At 32.5% G+C, this 19,650-nt stretch overlaps 1 protein-coding gene across 1 annotated transcript in view; it reads left to right on the plus strand.

The window, feature by feature from the left end:
* Positions 1-665: 665 nt before the first annotated feature.
* LOC134692569 (voltage-gated potassium channel subunit beta-2-like) overlaps positions 666-19,650 on the plus strand; it is a 115,134-nt gene continuing 96,149 nt past the window's right edge. Inside the window, exons 1-3 of the mRNA XM_063553027.1 lie at positions 666-680; positions 3,221-3,318; positions 4,055-4,098. Of these exons, the coding sequence (XP_063409097.1) occupies positions 666-680; positions 3,221-3,318; positions 4,055-4,098 (157 nt within the window). The remainder of the gene's footprint in view (positions 681-3,220; positions 3,319-4,054; positions 4,099-19,650) is intronic.

Genomic DNA, 19,650 nt, shown 5'->3' on the forward strand with positions numbered 1-19,650 from the left:
TGCGTACACTTTGGTTCGTTGAACTGTGTATGAAAATCGAAAATATAAAACCTTATCTCTTTTTTAACTTAAGTATTACTGATTGAATTCTTTCAAAAGAGGTGGTTTTTGAATAGAATGCACATAAAATCGGCGAAAAATGTTCTTACTGAATTTGTCTCTAAATCATCAAAAGTCCAATTTTTACTCCATAGATTTTTGAAAAAAACTACATGTTGTTGATACATAGATTTTCGATTTAATGATGTAAAATAACAATTTAATAGGTTAACCGACTTCCTTTGTACGGTATGCATCAAGCAAAGTGGTATACTTGTTGAAAAAATACACAAAAAACGTCGAAATAATCGTAAAAAGACTTTTGTCTGGAATAGCTCGACACATTTGGTAGCAATGCGGCAGCGGCGTTAAATAACTTTTTAAAAGCTTTATTTCAACAGGTGGAAGATCTGGATGCTTCATACTTTGTATATGCTACGATGTTTCAGTCTGTCACATGTCCATTGTCCTTGACCTTATTTTCATGGTTCAGTGAATACTTGAAATGAAAGTTTATTATATTTTTTGTGATGTTAATTTCTCTCTTATTATGAGAAAACATTGTAAGGGATCCGCGGAACCCAGTGTTTTGCCTATTTTTGCTGTTAATTGAAGGCTCAACAAAAATGAAGAAATATCGGGTAATTGCATGATGCTAAATAACTGAAATCTTCACAATTTCAGCATGTGTGTTAAATTTTTGACGGTTTTCGTCTTAAATAGAAGTGACCCATTCGTGTTTATTCTAGATATTCAAATGTAAGTTATATTTGATGATAATACATAACATATATATATAAAGGTTGAGGGTGAACACGGATGCGGCCACTTGAATTTTTGACAAAAACTATCTGAAAAGTGACATATTATGGCATAATTGATAGATTTAAGCTTGAATATGAGCGACAGAAATGACTAACTTAGCTCAAATATTTCACGCAAACTGATTGAATCGACCTGACATACTCGGCCTTTCAAAAACTTTAACCACAGCGTTAATATTTGTGGACGCCGCCGCCGCATAAAGTTTTTGAGTTGTTGTCTTTTTATCTAATACTATATGAAATAGGTCAGCTATTTTGGGTGTATGGAAATATTTTAGGATGTACATGTCAGTCTCGCAGTTTTTATTTGACCTTGACCTCATTTTCACGGTTCATTGCTCAGTTTTAAGTTTTTGTGATTTGGTCTGTTAGGTCACGTATGTTTGTTGTATGGGAGAATTGTAAATGTCTGCCTGGCATGTTTCATCTGACCTTGACCTTATTTTCATGGTGCATTGGTTAATGTTTAGTTTTCTTAGAAACCATAAGCAATAGGTCAACTGTATTTAGTGTATTGAATGATTGTAAGGTGTACATGTATTTCTTTTTTTGGTAAATTTGACCTTGACTTCATTTTCTTCAATGTTAAGTTTATAAGATAGTAGTAAAGTTTCAAATTCCAGAACATCAACGAATGTTATCAATGAATAGTAAAGAAGGCGACATTTCAGCGTGTGTGCTCCTGTTGACCTTTTTTATACTACTGTTCATAGACCTACATATTTATACGAAGTAATGGAATGGTTAATAACTCAAAAACGAAGTTGGTGACCATATGGTTATTGTATATTATTAAACCGAAATTTATGTATCAACAACATATAGATATAGGAAGATGAGGTATGAGTGTCAATGAGACAACTCTCCATTCATGCCACAATTTATAAATTTTAAGTTAGCTATGTAGTTTTTTTTAAATGAATTTGTTGTTTTTAAGGTAAAACTATGAACTTTTGTGTCGATTTCGTGTGCTTCCTATACAAATTTTCACCTATTTTGAAAAGATTTAATCAGTAATACTTAAAAAAGAATAAGAGAGATAAATGTATTGTTTTCGTTCGATTTTCATATATAATTCAACGATCCCAAGCTATATGCTAAATTTTACCCAAATCTGTCACATAGTCCATTTACTGTTCATTGACCTTAACTCCTTTTCTTTGCAAAATGACTCCCTTTTGTAACACATGACCGTAGAAACGTTGCACAAACGATGAATCACCATAGCAGATTAAATTAAGTCTTTTAAAAAATTGACATTATTCACTCTATGTACAGTTTGTATGCTGACACGTAAATTACATTGATGACCATTGTTGTCAAAAGTATTCTCACGACATAATCTAAATCTTCATCCTTATCAAATTATTTGAAAAATAGTTTAAAATCAGATTTCCCTAACAAAAGGCAGTGCCAGATCCGGATATTTTCATAAAGGGAGGGCCCGCTGACTGCCTATGAGGGGGCGCTCCAGTCGCGGGCATATGACGTTTGCGTGTTTTTTTTTACAATACTATACCACTGTTTACATCCTTATGGTGATACCAAACATGCTGACTAAAATTAATATGGCTCGTATAATTTTCATAACATTTGACAACATTTCTGCTTTGACCCTTTGACAAAAATATAAAGAATTCAGAAAATTTGAACCATTCTATTATCTAAAAATTTTCATTGGATATATAGCTGAATAACAAACACTAATTTTGTTCTTTGAGAAGCTAAGTATTGCCTTGACAATAGACCATGATTCAAATGTGGAGTTGAGTTTTACAGAGTTATCTCCCTGAAGTGTTATGTAAATGTACCACCTTAATTGTTGTTATAAACAGTATTTGTACTATACCACTTTTTGAATCCTTAATTGTTGTAATAGATATGGGAATTTGACCTGTTTTCATGCCCCATTTACGATAGTAGAGGAGCATTATGTTTTATTATTGCCCATCTACGATAGTAGAGGGACATAATGTTTTATGGTCTGTGCCTCCATTTGTCCGTTCGTTCGTCTGTGTGTCCGTTTGTCCCGCTTCAGGTTAAAATGTTTGGTCAAGGTAGTTTTTGGTGAAGTTGAAGTCCAATCAACTTAAAACTTAGTACACATATTCCCCATGATGTGATCTTTCTAATTTTTATGCCAAATTAAAGTTTTGACCCAAATTTCACAGTCCATTGAACAAAGAAAAAGATAGTGCGAAAAATATTTTCAAAATTTTGCTCTAAACCTAAATGATGACTCAGCCTACGCAGTCACAGTAAATGGAATTGAGGATTGCTATGTCGTTTTTTGAAGGCTCGACACAAAAAAAACATGCATGCTTTTTAATTCTTATATTCTTTTTTTGCTATTTTAGTGCAGAAACCCTGTTGGGAAAAATTCTGAAAAAGAAAACATTTTCAAGTCAAGACGGTCAAGTTATATTATATCATCAAAACTATACTGGGGCGGAAAGTAAGTTGATACATTTTGCTCTGTGTACGGTGTGGTTTATGAGGCATCTTAACTTCAGCAAATATATATAAGAAGTGAAATGAAAAGTGGATGGTAATTTATAGTAAATCAGGGAATACACTAAATATATGTATTTTACAAATACGTGCCTGATTTACAATGAAACTAAGCAGAAAAGACCAATAGATTAGAAAGCCAAACATATGAAATATTTGATGTAATAAAAAACCAAAACAGGACTCCCAAAGCTCACTAAATGTAAAATTTGCCTGAAAGAATTTGAATTCTTAGTTTAAGCCCAATTATATGATTGTCTTAACTGACATTTTATAAACATATAAACTGCCATAGGTATCCAACACTTATTGATTGATTGATTGGTGGTGTTTAAAAAATAACGCAACTTTTAAGCGCGACTTTTAGACTATTTCATGGCAATCATTTTTAATGGGTTTAGGAAGCTGGATTTCCCAGAGAAAACCACTAACCTTCAATAGGAAAACTGACAACCCTAGTCAATTAAGATTGGATTTGAGTGCACCGACATGAAAGGGGTTCGAAATATCAACCTCAGTGTTGACTGGATAGCGATCACAGTAGTAGAACTACTTAGACCACTTGGCCACTGAGGCCTCGTTATCTAACACTGAAGAATGATAACTATTTGGTAGCTGAACATGAAAAAATATCCAGATAAATAGTTTAAAATCTTTTATTTTTGATGATTTCATTTCAGAGCAGAAACAGAAAAGGGCTTGTCAAGAAAGCATATTATTGAAGGTAAGATCATAGTTTATAAAATTATTCTGCTCATTCCATTACAGTGTAACCTGCCTAATCTGACCTTACAGTATTCCCACTTCCTGTTTAACCAACACATTTTCATGGTCCCAAAATATACCTATCCAACCGAAAAAAATAAATATTCTGACACCCTGCTAAATCTGACACTTTTTCTCTGGTCCCCCAGTGTGTCAAATAACACAGGTTACACTGTAACTTTTATTAGTCCTCACCTTGAGTTTATATAAGCAATTATTTTAAAGATAAACAATCATAAAACATTTAGAAGATTCCTAAATTTCCGCCCCAGAATTGTTAATTGAATCTGAAATATTTTTTATAAATCGTGCTATAATTTGTGGTGCATTTTCAGATTCAATTAACAATTCTGGGGCGAAAAAATGAGGGGGGGGGTCTGAAGGTCTGACTGATTAAAGATAGATATTTTTATTTTAAAGTACAACTTGGTACATATACATGAAACACAATATATTTCAATTTTAAATATAAGCAGTCAATTAACATGTATATTTATACTAACAAGCCTTTAAAGGCTTATGATGCACTGTCATTTATGTACAAAAAATTATATGAATAAATTTCAAATCCATTAATCCTTATATTATATCAGAGGCTCAATTCTTATTAGATACAATGTAGCTTCGATATATCAGTTGTGTTTAATAATTAAATGAAAAAATAAGTAACTTGATAATTTTTGGTCTGATAATGTAAGGATTGTACATGTACATGGAAAATTTGGAAGATAAGAATTGTCTCTCTTTGTACATATCCACATTATATAAAGGGTATAAATAGAAATTGAAATTAAAGATAAAAGAGAATTTATCACCTAGAATTTACTAAATTCTGACAGTTGATCTATATAATAGTAATTTGTCATTTGCTGTGGAAGCAAAATAGTATGTAAATATTCCGGATCATATGAGTATTTGGACCATACGCGTATGGACCATATGAGTATTATACTCGTTTGGTTATTAACGGGCCGGACCATATGAGTATTTGGACCATATAGGTATTTTTCAAATATACAATAGAAATAATACGTATTAATTTTACATTTCAAAAGCTACATAAACATTAAATATTGATGCCACAGTCACTTGCTCTTAATTGTATTCGTGTATGCTTTTGTATACTTAGAATGACATTCATATGGTACCATACATGTAGCTTTTCTGAGATTGCTTGTTTTGGCTGCGTGCAGTGATATCGACTCGGACAATTCCGATGTGTCTACGGTGTTTATAAGAAATTCTAGATTTCCAATATCTCTTCCTCCGTAAAATGAATATTACAGATCAAATTAAATAAAGACAGAATCTATGTCATGGCTCTTAAATGCTATTTTACCGGTCTTATAATTAAGATTGAAATAGAAATATAGAAATAAGAAATAGAAAAAAAATAAAGAAACATACACTTTTAATATTTTACTTATATTTTTACAAAAATGTCTTAAAAAATATCATGATCTACGAAAAATATCATGATCCTTGCCGGTGAGGTCACCTACTTAAATAAATTAAATTCCTTTTACAATATGTTCATTTGATTTTGACATCTTCTTATAATTGTACTTACAAATAGTAAGTAATATTTACTGTATGAAACTGTTTTATGATAAATGTGTAGTTTGCCTATTCATCTTGGTGTTACTTTGGGTTATCTCCCTTTATCAAAATTTCAAAATTGACATTTGCTTCAGTTATTTGGATGTATTTTGTTTTCTTTTTTCTTTTTTAAAAGATAAATTTGTTAGTGTATACAGTGGTTCTATTGGGTTAAAGTGAATTTGTATCATTGGGTATATCATCGTCTCATGTGTGCCTGTTCCAGTGATACATGTATATTCCACTAAGTGTTTTGTCTTGAGTTACATTGTAGTTTAAAACATAATTCAAGCTTTTTTCAAATGTAAAATGATTGACCTTACATATATTATATACAAATTGTATGCACTGTAAATGTTGATATGTAACATCTCTTACTTTAACATTTATATTACATTGCATTCACATTACCACATAAAAATAAAGCTTTCATGTACACTATTCTCAAAAAATTTTACAGGGTCTTAGCATAGATTGTCAAACTCAAAAGTGTGAATAGAATTGTACAGTAACATGTAAGAAAATTCATGTTACTGACTGACGAGAAATTGTCTAACAAATGAGAAGACTTTGAACATAAATATTTATATATTGATCAGCTTCAAACTTTTCAATAAAATTATTATGAATGTGTAGAATAGTTATTTTGTGATCTGATTTTGATAAAATTATAGTTTGAATTTTGGAGGTTTCTCAATAGATAACTCATTTATTGATAAAATGATATAGCAAAAGAAACGTTTCTGAAGAGTAATCTTGTGAACAATTTACAGTTTGGTATTAGTAAGCATAATACATTTATCAATTTAAACCTTTATCTGAAAAAGGAATGTTTACCACAAATAATATCGAAGTACATCATATTTAACTTGAAACCTATCAAAGTTTAACGAAATTTACTTTTGTTTTTCTTTTTTTCCTGAAAAAAAGTGTTTTGATGAATATGAACTATATCTTTCAAAGACCTTTTTGATAATGATCTGTTGAATACAACTATCAGAGATACAGTTGAATACAACAGATCATTATCAAAAAGTTCTTTGCAAGACATATTTCATATTTATGTAAACTCTAACCTGGTTTAAGGGCTAAGTGAGCTTTTCTCATCACTTGGCGTCCATCGTCGTTAACTTTTACATAAATTTTTCTCCTCTGAAACTACTGGGCCAAATTTAACCAAACTTTGCCACTATAATCATTAGGGTATATAACTTTTAGTTTAAAAAAATTGTCCGATGACACCGCCTGCCAACTAACGTGGCCGACATGGCTTAAAATATATCAAAGGGGTAAAATGCAGTTTTTGGCTTATATATCTCTGAAACTGAAACATTTAGGGCAAATCTGACATGGGATTTAAATATTCATCAGGTTAAGATCTATTTGCCCTGAAACCCAGTTTTTTAGCTCACCTGGCCCAAAGGGCCAAGTGAGTCTTTCTCATCACTTTGCGTCCGGCGTCGTCCGGCGTTAGCTTTTACAAAAATCTTCTCCTCTGAAACTACTGGGCCAAATTCAACCAAACTTGGCCACAATCATCAATTGGGTATATAGTTTAAAAAATGTGTGACGTGACCCGGCCAATCAACCAAGATGGCCGCCACAGCTAAAAATAGAACATAGCGGTAAAATGCAGTTTTTGGCTTATAACTCAAAAACCAGAGCATTTAGAGCAAATCTGACATGGGTAAAATTGTTTATCAGGTCAAGATCTATCTGCCCAGAAATTTTCAGCAATAGTGTTCAGCAGAGTAAGATCTACAAATAAGTCAACATGATCAAAATGGTCAGTTGACCCCTTAAGGAGTTATTGCCCTTAATAGTCATGTTTTACCAATTTTTCGTAAATTTTGTAATCTTTTACAAAAATCTTCTCCTCTGAAACTACTTGACCAAGTTTAACCAAACTTAGCTACAATCATTATTAGGGTATCTAGTTTTAAAAATGTGTGCGATGACCCGGCCAACCAACAAAGATGGCCGCCATAGCTAAAAATAGAACATAGGAGTAAAATGTAGATCTTGGCTTATAACTCTGAAACCAAAGCATTTAAAGCAAATTAAACAAGGGATTAACTTTTTTAGTTAGTAAATATCTATCTGCCCTGAAATTTTCAGATGAATTGGACAACTGGTTGTTGGGTTGCTGCCCCCCAATTGATAATTTTTAAAGAAATTTATCTGTTTTTGATCATTATCTTGAATACTATTATAGATAGAGATAAACTGTAAACAGCAATAATGTTCAGCAAACTAAGAACTACAAATAAGTCAACATGACCAAGATGGTTAGTTGACCCCTTAAGGAGTTTTTGCCCTTTATAGTCAATTTTTAACAATTTTCATGAATTTGGTAAATTTTGGTATTTTTTCTCAAAATATTTTCCTCTATAACTAAAGGGCCAAGTTTATTACCGATAGAGAAAATTTTAAGTGGCAAGAATGATCAGTAAAGTATAATCAACATTTTCCACTGAAACTACTGGGCCAAGTTCATTATAGATAGAGATAACTGTAAGCAGCAAGAATGTTCAGTAAAGTAAGACGTACAAACACATCACCATCACCAAAACACAATTTTGTCATGAATCCATCTGCTTCCTTTGTTTAATATTCACATAGACCAAGGTGAGCGGCACAGGCTCTTTGGAGCCTCTTTTTTTTTTTTTAAATTTGACAGCTCATTCCTAATGCATAAATGAAACGAAACACAAGTTAATACTTATAGGGGTTTATGTATAAATTCGATAATTATTTTAATTGTTTTAATATCCTGAAGAGGTCTTGGAATATATATTTTGGCTCTCTTGGCCTGTCTACTTCCTCCTATGTAAAGTTAGTTTTTGAAGTAAATACCAGAGAATTTGGAAGTATCCATGTAATTTTCTTTGTGTAATAATGTGTTCTCAGATCACCTGAATTACCTTATTTAAGGAATGACTAATATTTCGAATAGGCAGAAAAATGTTACAGTCATTTCTTATAATTTAATTCTTAAATCCATTTAAACTGGAGTAAATCAGAAAAAAAACGTTGATGACATCACGATCACATGACAAAATTATGTCTAGGGGCTGATAACTAAACAACGTCAGCTAATCAGAAGACGCGTTACAACCAAAATTAAATTAAATATGGATAACCGGAGTTTTCACATCTGTTATTATAATATTATCTCTTTAAACAATGTTTAACACTATGTCTGTTGGATAGAATTGTTTATCTCTGGGTCTCCTGTATAGATATATATTGATTATATCCCCACCCTGTCTTAACACCACTACTCTGCCTCTGTCAGCACATACTACATCCACCACATGAATATTTAAGGTCTTTCCTCTCCGTGAGGAAAGACCTTATTGTTTTTCGCATGTTTTTAAGGTCTTTCCTCTCCGTGAGGAAAGACCTTATTGTTTTTCTAATGTTTTTTTTTCTTTTTTTTCTTCCAGCATTTGTTTGGCTCGCCCTCCTACCGCTTCTATTGGAGTTATCAATACCAAAATTAAACCATCAATAGACCTCAACATGAACTTTTACCAGATGAACTTTTGTAGGATTTCACCTTCCCCTTAAGAAGTTATCTCCCTTTTGTTGATTTTTTTCAACATGGTCCCCCCAAAATGTGTTAAAAGATATCACGACTTTATTTGGACAAAAGGTAGATCTCATCATAATGTATTACCATATGAGGCTGCATAGGATTTCATCATCTACTTTGAGAGTTATATCCCCTTGAATCAATTTCTTTTATTTGCATTTTTTTCAAAAAGTATTAGAGATAGAATTTAATTGAAAATGACAGCATGTATTAGAACAGATGGCAATGTTTATAAACATAAACAATTTATTTGTTATTAACCCTTATAAGGAGTTATTTCCCTTTAGAAATTAAAAATATATTTTCAAAAATTTATATTCGAGAACCGGAAGTCATAGAGACTTGTAACCTTCACCAATAATCTTAAATTCATATGACCTTTAATATGCACCCAAGGTCAAAGGTCACCGAGTGCAAACAAAAATTACGCTGCAATTTCAAGCTTACATATTAGGAAAACGATAAGACTTTGCTGCATACATACAGCGTATGAAATGTTCTTCTCGACAAGCTCTACATTTTATACAATAAGCCCAAAAATGTCCGACCGTCTGTTCAAAAGTTACAACGGGATGATTCTTAAAAGTATAGTATTGTGTGAATATCTTTTTAAAGGTAACAGATATCAACCTACTATAAACTGCAAAGATGATCAGTAGTTCGAGACCTTCAATTTGAGGTCAATGTCAGGTCATGATGAAATTTCACCTTGACCTTCACAGTATACTATGACCTTGACCTTGTGATAGTTGAAAGGTTAAGTGGTCCTGAGTTGAATGGTGCTAGTCCCATGTTTCTACGACTTCCGGTTCTTAAGTTTAGTATTGCATCATATATTTGATGATAAATTGTGACCTTTATGAACTTTGAAATTGTCCCAATTCTTTTTCTATAATGTTGTTGTTCAACTGTATATCGTTTATCATTTAACATATTTGAAATATCTATAGTCCTTTTAGAGATAATGCAGTTTGAAGTTTTGCGAGCGGAGGCATGTATTTCTGAATCATCAAGAGTTTACCACTTAAAATGTCTTAGAAATTGAAGAGGTTGACATAGTTATATGTTTGACCAAATACCAAAAACATTCCATGGAAAAAAACACCAAAAAATCAATTTGAAATTTTCAAGTTTTGCATTGACTTTGTAAGTTTCATAACTTCTATTTATATAGTTGATATTGCATCATTATTTGCACTTTGTCAAATGGGGTCATCTGATATATCAAATTGAAGGTCTCAATAAACTCTACTTAAAAATGAAAATTTTAAACCTCCTTTTCATCCCAGGGGGACGGGTGGGGTCATTTAGTGCAAACATTCAAATTTCTCAGATGGTAAGGTTGTTGCATATCAAATGAAAGAACATAAAGCGTACATTTCAAATTTCAAATTGACGTCTCCAAAAAATTGGTTGGATGGGGTCATTGAGTGCAAAAAATAAATTTTCTTTTAAGGTAGGGTTGTTGTATATCAAATGAAAGGTCATGATGTGTACATTTGATATATCAAATTCCCGACCTCCAAAAATTAGTTGGATAGGGTTATTCAGTGCAAAAATCAAACTTTTTAGAACATGGTGTTGTCGCATATCAAAAGAAAGCTCATCTACTCTGTTCCATGTATCATAATTCCGATCTCAAAAATGTAGGCGGATGAGGTCATTAAGTGTAAAAAGCGAAAAGTTTCAGAAGGTATGCTGTCTTATATCAAACGAAAGGTCGTACAAATTACAATACGAAAACATCACTTTTACAGGAAAGACCTTTCAATTGTTTTACAAACAACTGAGATACTAGTTTTTTTTTTTTTTTTTTTTTTTTTTTTTCATCCAGCATTTGTTTGACATGGCCTCCCCTCGTTTCTATTGGAGTTATCAAAACCAAATATGGACCATCGGTAGACCTCATTATGAAGTATTACCAGATGAGGCTGTGTAGGATTTCATCATCCCCTTTAGAAGTTATCTCCCTTTTATTGATTTTTTTCAACATGACCCCCCCTCGTTGTTTTTAAAGATATCATGATCTTATTTTTACAATAGGTACATCTCATCATGATGTATTACCATATGAGGCTGCATAGAATTTCATCATCCCCTTTGAGAGTTATTTCCCCTTGAAACAATTTCTTTCCTTTGCTCATTTCTCAAAAAATGTTAGAGATAGAATCGATTTGAAAACGGCAACATGTACAGGAACAGATGGCAATGTTAATGAACATATACAATCATTTTGTTATTAACCCTTATAAGGAGTTATTCCCCTTGAAAAATTGTATACAATTTTAGAAAAAATCTATTGCAAGAACTGGAAGTCGTAGAGACTTGGGACCTTCACCAATAATCTTTAATTCATGTGACCTTCAATATGCACCCAAGGTCAAAGGTCACAGAGTGCAAAAAAAAATTACGCTGCAATTTCAAGCTTACATATTAGGAAAACGATAAGACTTTGCTGCCTACATACAGCGTATAAAATGTTCCTCTCGACGAACTCTACAATTTATGTAATAAGCCCAAAAATGTCCGACCGTCTGTTCAAAAGTTACAACGGGATGATTATTAAAAGTATAGTATTTTGTGTATATCTTTTTAAAGGTAACAGATATCAACCTACTATAAACTTAAAAGATGATCAGTAGTTCAAGACCTTCAATTTGAGGTCAATGTCAGGTCATGATGAAATTTCACCTTGACCTTCACATTATACTATGACCTTGACCTTGTGATATTTAAAAGGTCAAGTGGTCCTGAGTTGAATGGTGGTAGTCCCATGTCTCCACAACTTCCGGTTCTCAAGTTTGGTATTGCATCATATATTTGATGAATAATTGTGACCTTGGTGAACTGTGAAATTGTCCCAATTCTTTTCCTATAATGTTTTCCTTCAACTGTAGATCATTTATCATTTAACAGATTTGAGATATCTTTTATCGTTTTACAGATAATGCAGTTTGAAATTTTGCGAGAGGAGGCATGTATTTCTGAATTAACAAGAGCTTACCACTTAAAATGTTTTAAAAATTGAAGAGATTAACTTAGTTATATGTTTGACCAAATACTAAAAATATTCCATGTAAAAAAACACCAACAATTCAATTTGAAATTTTCAAGTTTTGCATTGAGTTTGTAAGTTTCATAAGTTCTATTTATATAGTGTATATTGCATCATTATTTGTACTTTGTCAAATGGGGTCATCTGATATATCAAATTGAAGGTCTTTATAAACTCTACTTAAAAATGAAAATTTAAAACCCCTCTGTCCTTCCAGGGGGACGGGTGGGGTCATTAAGAGCAAACATTCAAATTTCTCAGATGGTAAGGTTGTCGCATATCAAATGAATGAACATAAAGCGTACATTTCAAATTTCAAATTGACGTTTCCAAAAAATGGGTTGGATGGGGTTATAGAGTGCAAAAATAAATTTTCTTTTAAGGTAGGGTTGTTGTATATCAAATGAAAGGTCATGATGTGTACATTTGAAATATCAAATTCCTGACCTCCAAAAATTAGTTGGATAGAGTTATTAAGTGCAAAACTCAAACTTTCTAGAACATGGCGTTGTCGCATATCAAATGAAAGCTCATCTACTCTATGTTACATATATCATACTTCCAATCTCAAAAATGTAGGCGGATGAGGTCATTAAGTGTTAAAAGCGAAAAGTTTGAGAAGGTATGCTTGTCATATATCAAACGAAAGGTCGTACAAAGTACATTACAAAAACGTCACTTTTACAGGAAAGACCTTTCAATTGTTTTACAAACAATTGAGATACTAGTTAAGGTCTTTCCCCTACGTGAGGAAAGACCTTATTGTTTTTCTAATGTTTTTTTTTCTTTTTCTTTTTTTTCTTCCAACATTTGTTTGACAAGGCCTCATCCCCTTTCTGTTGAAGTTATCAAGACCAAATATGGATCATTGATAGACCTCATCATGAACTTTTACCAGATGAACTTTTGTAGGATTTCATCATCCCCTTTAGAAGTTATCTCCCTTTTATTGATTTTTTTCAACATGGCCCCCCTTAAATGTTTTAAAAGATATCATGACCTTATTTGGACAAAAGTTAGATCTCATCATGATGTGTTACCATATGAGGCTGCTAAGGATTTCATCATTCCCTATGAGAGTTACGTCCCCTTGAAGCAATTTCTTTCTTTTACATTTTTCTCAAAAAGTATTCAAGATAGATTCGATTTGAAAACGGCAACATGTACAAGACCAAATGGCAATGATAATAAACATATACAATCATTTTGTTGTTAACCCTTATAAGGAGTTATTTCCCTTGAAAAAATATACACAATTTTTGAAAAATTGTATCTCGAGAACCGGAAGTCGTAAAGACTTGGGACCTACACCAATAATCTTAAGTTCATGTGACCTTTAATTTGCACCCAAGGTCAAAGGTCACCAAGTGCAAAAAAAAATTACGCTGCAATTTCAAGCTTGCATATTAAGAAAACGATAAGAGTTTGCTGCATACTAACAGTGTATAAAATGTTCCTCTCGACGAGCTCTACATTTTATACACTGAGCTCAAAAGATTCCGACTGTCTGTTCAAAAGTTACGACGGGATGATTCTTAAAAGTATAGTATTGTGTGTATATCTTTTTGAAGGTAACAGATATCAACCTACTATAAACAGCAAAGATGATCAGTAGTTCAAGACCTTCAATTTGAGGTCAATGTCAGGTCATGATGAAATTTCACCTTGACCTTCACATTATACTATGACCTTGACCTTGTGACATTTGAAAGGTCAAGTGGTCTTGAGTTGAATGGTGATAGTCCCATGTCTCTACGACTTCCGGTTCTCAAGTTTTGTATTGCATCATATATTTGATGATTAATTGTGACCTTGGTGAACTTTGAAATTGTCCACATTCTTTTTCTATAATGTTGTCCTTCAACTGTAGATCATTTATCATTTAACAGATTTGAGATATCTATTGTCGTTTTAGAGATAATGCAGTTTGAAGTTTTGCGAGCGGAGGCATGTATTTCTGAATCATCAAGAGCTTACAACGAAAAATGTTTTAGAAATTGAAAAGGTGGACATAGTTATGTGTTTGACCAAATACCAAAAACATTCCATGGAAAAAAACACCAAAAAATCAATTTGAAATTTTCATGTTTTGCATTGACTTTGTAAGTTTCATAACTTCTATTTATATAGTTGATATTGCATCATTATTTGCACTTTGTCAAATGGGGTCATCTGATATATCAAATTGAAGGTCTTAATAAACTCTACTTAAAAAATGAAAATTTTAACCCCCCTTTTCATCCCAGGGGGAAGGGTGGGGTCATTTAGTGCAAACATTCAAATTTCTCAAATGGTAAGGTTGTCGCATATCAAATGAAAGAACATAAAGCGTACATTTCAAATTTCAAATTGACGTCCCCCAAAAATTGGTTGGATGGGGTCATTGAGTGCAAAAAATAAATTTTCTTTTACGATAGGGTTGTTGTATATCAAATGAAAGGTCATGATGTATACATTTGAAATATCAAATTCCCAACCTCCAAAAATTGGTTGGATGAGGTTATTAAGTGCAACAATCAAACTTTTTAAAACATGGCGTTGTCGCATATCAAATGAAAGCTCATCTACCCTGTGTTACATATATCATACTTCCGATCTAAAAAATGTAGGCGGATGAGGTCATTAAGTGTAAAAAGCGAAAAGTTACAGAAGGTATGCTTGTCGTATATCGAACGAAAGGTCGTACAAAGAACATTACGAAAACATCACTTTTACAGGAAAGACCTTTCAATTGTTTTACAAACAATTGAGATACTAGTTAAGGTCTTTCCTCTCCGCGAGGAAAGACCTTATTGTTTTTCTAATGTTTTTTTTTTTTCTTTTTTTTCTTTTTTTTCTTCCAACATTTGTTTGACAAGGCCTCATCCCCTTTCTGTTGAAGTTATCAATACCAAATATGGATCATTGATAGACCTCATCATGAACTTTTACCAGATGAACTTTTGTAGGATTTCATCATCCCCTTTAGAAGTTATCTCCCTTTTATTGATTTTTTTCAACATGGCCCCCCTTAAATGTTTTAAAAGATATCATGACCTTATTTGGACAAAAGTTAGATCTCATCATGATGTGTTACCATATGAGGCTGCTAAGGATTTCATCATTCCCTATGAGAGTTACGTCCCCTTGAAGCAATTTCTTTCTTTTACATTTTTATCAAAAAGTATTCAAGATAGATTCGATTTGAAAACGGCAACATGTACAAGACCAAATGGCAATGATAATAAACATATACAATCATTTAGTTGTTAACCCTTATAAGGAGATATTTCCCTTGAAAAAATATACACAATTTTTGAAAAATTGTATCTCGAGAACCGGAAGTCGTAAAGACTTGGGACCTACACCAATAATCTTAAGTTCATGTGACCTTTAATTTGCACCCAAGGTCAAAGGTCACCAAGTGCAAAAAAAAATTACGCTGCAATTTCAAGCTTGCATATTAAGAAAACGATAAGAGTTTGCTGCATACTTACAGTGTATAAAATGTTCCTCTCGACGAGCTCTACATTTTATACACTGAGCTCAAAAGATTCCGACTGTCTGTTCAAAAGTTACGACGGGATGATTCTTAAAAGTATAGTATTGTGTGTATATCTTTTTAAAGGTAACAGATATCAACCTACTATAAACAGCAAAGATGATCAGTAGTTCAAGACCTTCAATTTGAGGTCAATGTCAGGTCATGATGAAATTTCACCTTGACCTTCACATTATACTATGACCTTGACCTTGTGACATTTGAAAGGTCAAGTGGTCTTGAGTTGAATGGTGATAGTCCCATGTCTCTACGACTTCCGGTTCTCAAGTTTTGTATTGCATCATATATTTGATGATTAAATGTGACCTTGGTGAACTTTGAAATTGTCCACATTCTTTTTCTATAATGTTGTCCTTCAACTGTAGATCATTTATCATTTAACAGATTTGAGATATCTATTGTCGTTTTAGAGATAATGCAGTTTGAAGTTTTGCGAGCGGAGGCATGTATTTCTGAATCATCAAGAGCTTACCACGAAAAATGTTTTAGAAATTGAAGAGGTGGACATAGTTATGTGTTTGACCAAATACCAAAAACATTCCATGGAAAAAAACACCAAAAAATCAATTTGAAATTTTCATGTTTTGCATTGACTTTGTAAGTTTCATAACTTCTATTTATATAGTTGATATTGCATCATTATTTGCACTTTGTCAAATGGGGTCATCTGATATATCAAATTGAAGGTCTTAATAAACTCTACTTAAAAAATGAAAATTTTAACCCCCCTTTTCATCCCAGGGGGAAGGGTGGGGTCATTTAGTGCAAACATTCAAATTTCTCAAATGGTAAGGTTGTCGCATATCAAATGAAAGAACATAAAGCGTACATTTCAAATTTCAAATTGACGTCCCCCAAAAATTGGTTGGATGGGGTCATTGAGTGCAAAAAAAAAAAAAAATTTCTTTTACGATAGGGTTGTTGTATATCAAATGAAAGGTCATGATGTATACATTTGAAATATCAAATTCCCAACCTCCAAAAATTGGTTGGATGAGGTTATTAAGTGCAACAATCAAACTTTTTAAAACATGGCGTTGTCGCATATCAAATGAAAGCTCATCTACCCTGTGTTACATATATCATACTTCCGATCTAAAAAATGTAGGCGGATGAGGTCATTAAGTGTAAAAAGCGAAAAGTTACAGAAGGTATGCTTGTCGTATATCGAACGAAAGGTCGTACAAAGAACATTACGAAAACATCACTTTTACAGGAAAGACCTTTCAATTGTTTTACAAACAATTGAGATACTAGTTTTTTCTTTTTTTTCTTCCAACATTTGTTTGACAAGGCCTCATCCACTTTCTGTTGAAGTTATCAAGACCAAATATGGATCATTGATAGACCTCTTCATGAACTTTTACCAGATGAACTTTTGTAGGATTTCATCATCCCCTTTAGAAGTTATCTCCCTTTTATTGATTTTTTTCAACATGGCCCCCCTTAAATGTTTTAAAAGATATCATGACCTTATTTGGACAAAAGTTAGATCTCATCATGATGTGTTACCATATGAGGCTGCTAAGGATTTCATCATTCCCTATGAGAGTTACGTCCCCTTGAAGCAATTTCTTTCTTTTACATTTTTCTCAAAAAGTATTTAAAATAGAATCGATTTGAAAACGGCAACATGTACAAGACCAAATGGCAATGATAATAAACATATACAATCATTTTGTTGTTAACCCTTATAAGGAGTTATTTCCCTTGAAAAAATATACACAATTTTTGAAAAATTGTATCTCGAGAACCGGAAGTCGTAAAGACTTGGGACCTACACCAATAATCTTGAGTTCATGTGACCTTTAATTTGCACCCAAGGTCAAAGGTCACTAAGTGAAAAAAAAAATTACGCTGCAATTTCAAGCTTGCATATTAAGAAAACGATAAGAGTTTGCTGCATACTTACAGTGTATAAAATGTTCCTCTCGATGAGCTCTACATTTTATACACTGAGCTCAAAAGATTCCGACTGTCTATTCAAAAGTTACGACGGGATGATTCTTAAAAGTATAGTATTGTGTGTATATCTTTTTAAAGGTAACAGATATCAACCTACTATAAACTGCAAAGATGATCAGTAGTTCAAGACCTTCAATTTGAGGTCAATGTCAGGTCATGATGAAATTTCACCTTGACCTTCACATTATACTATGACCTTGACCTTGTGACATTTGAAAGGTCAAGTGGTCCTGAGTTGAATGGTGATAGTCCCATGTCTCTACGACTTCCGGTTCTCAAGTTTTGTATTGCATCATATATTTGATGATTAATTGTGACCTTGGTGAACTTTGAAATTGTCCACATTCTTTTTCTATAATGTTGTCCTTCAACTGTAGATCATTTATCATTTAACAGATTTGAGATATCTATTGTCGTTTTAGAGATAATGCAGTTTGAAGTTTTGCGAGCGGAGGCATGTATTTCTGAATCATCAAGAGCTTACCACGAAAAATGTTTTAGAAATTGAAGAAGTTGACATAGTTATGTGTTTGACCAAATACCAAAAACATTCCATGGAAAAAAACACCAAAAAATCAATTTGAAATTTTCATGTTTTGCATTGACTTTGTAAGTTTCATAACTTCTATTTATATAGTTGATATTGCATCATTATTTGCACTTTGTCAAATGGGGTCATCTGATATATCAAATTGAAGGTCTTAATAAACTCTACTTAAAAAATGAAAATTTTAAACCCCCTTTTCATCCCAGGGGGAAGGGTTGGGTCATTTAGTGCAAACATTCAAATTTCTCAGATGGTAAGGTTGTCGCATATCAAATGAAAGAACATAAAGCGTACATTTCAAATTTCAAATTGACGTCCCCCAAAAATTGGTTGGATGGGGTCATTGAGTGCAAAAAATAAATTTTCTTTTACGATAGGGTTGTTGTATATCAAATGAAAGGTCATGATGTATACATTTGAAATATCAAATTCCCAACCTCCAAAAATTGGTTGGATGAGGTTATTAAGTGCAAAAATCAAACTTTTTAAAACATGGCGTTGTCACATATCAAATGAAAGCTCATCTACCATGTGTTACATATATCATACTTCCGATCTAAAAAATGTAGGCAAATGAGGTCATTAAGTGTAAAAAGCGAAAAAGTTACAGAAGGTATGCTTGTCGTATATCGAACGAAAGGTCGTACAAAGAACATTACGAAAACATCACTTTTACAGGAAAGACCTTTCAATTGTTTAACAAACAATTGAGATACTAGTTTTTCTTTTTTTTCTTCCAACATTTGTTTGACAAGGCCTCATCCCCTTTCTGTTGAAGTTATCAATACCAAATATGGATCATTGATAGACCTCATCATGAACTTTTACCAGATGAACTTTTGTAGGATTTCATCATCCCCTTTAGAAGTTATCTCCCTTTTATTGATTTTTTTCAACATGGCCCCCCTTAAATGTTTTAAAAGATATCATGACCTTATTTGGACAAAAGTTAGATCTCATCATGATGTGTTACCATATGAGGCTGCTAAGGATTTCATCATTCCCTATGAGAGTTACGTCCCCTTGAAGCAATTTCTTTCTTTTACATTTTTATCAAAAAGTATTCAAGATAGATTCGATTTGAAAACGGCAACATGTACAAGACCAAATGGCAATGATAATAAACATATACAATCATTTAGTTGTTAACCCTTATAAGGAGATATTTCCCTTGAAAAAATATACACAATTTTTGAAAAATTGTAT

The sequence above is a fragment of the Mytilus trossulus genome, chromosome 12 (assembly GCF_036588685.1).
Source record: "Mytilus trossulus isolate FHL-02 chromosome 12, PNRI_Mtr1.1.1.hap1, whole genome shotgun sequence".
NCBI classification, from domain to species: domain Eukaryota; kingdom Metazoa; phylum Mollusca; class Bivalvia; order Mytilida; family Mytilidae; genus Mytilus; species Mytilus trossulus.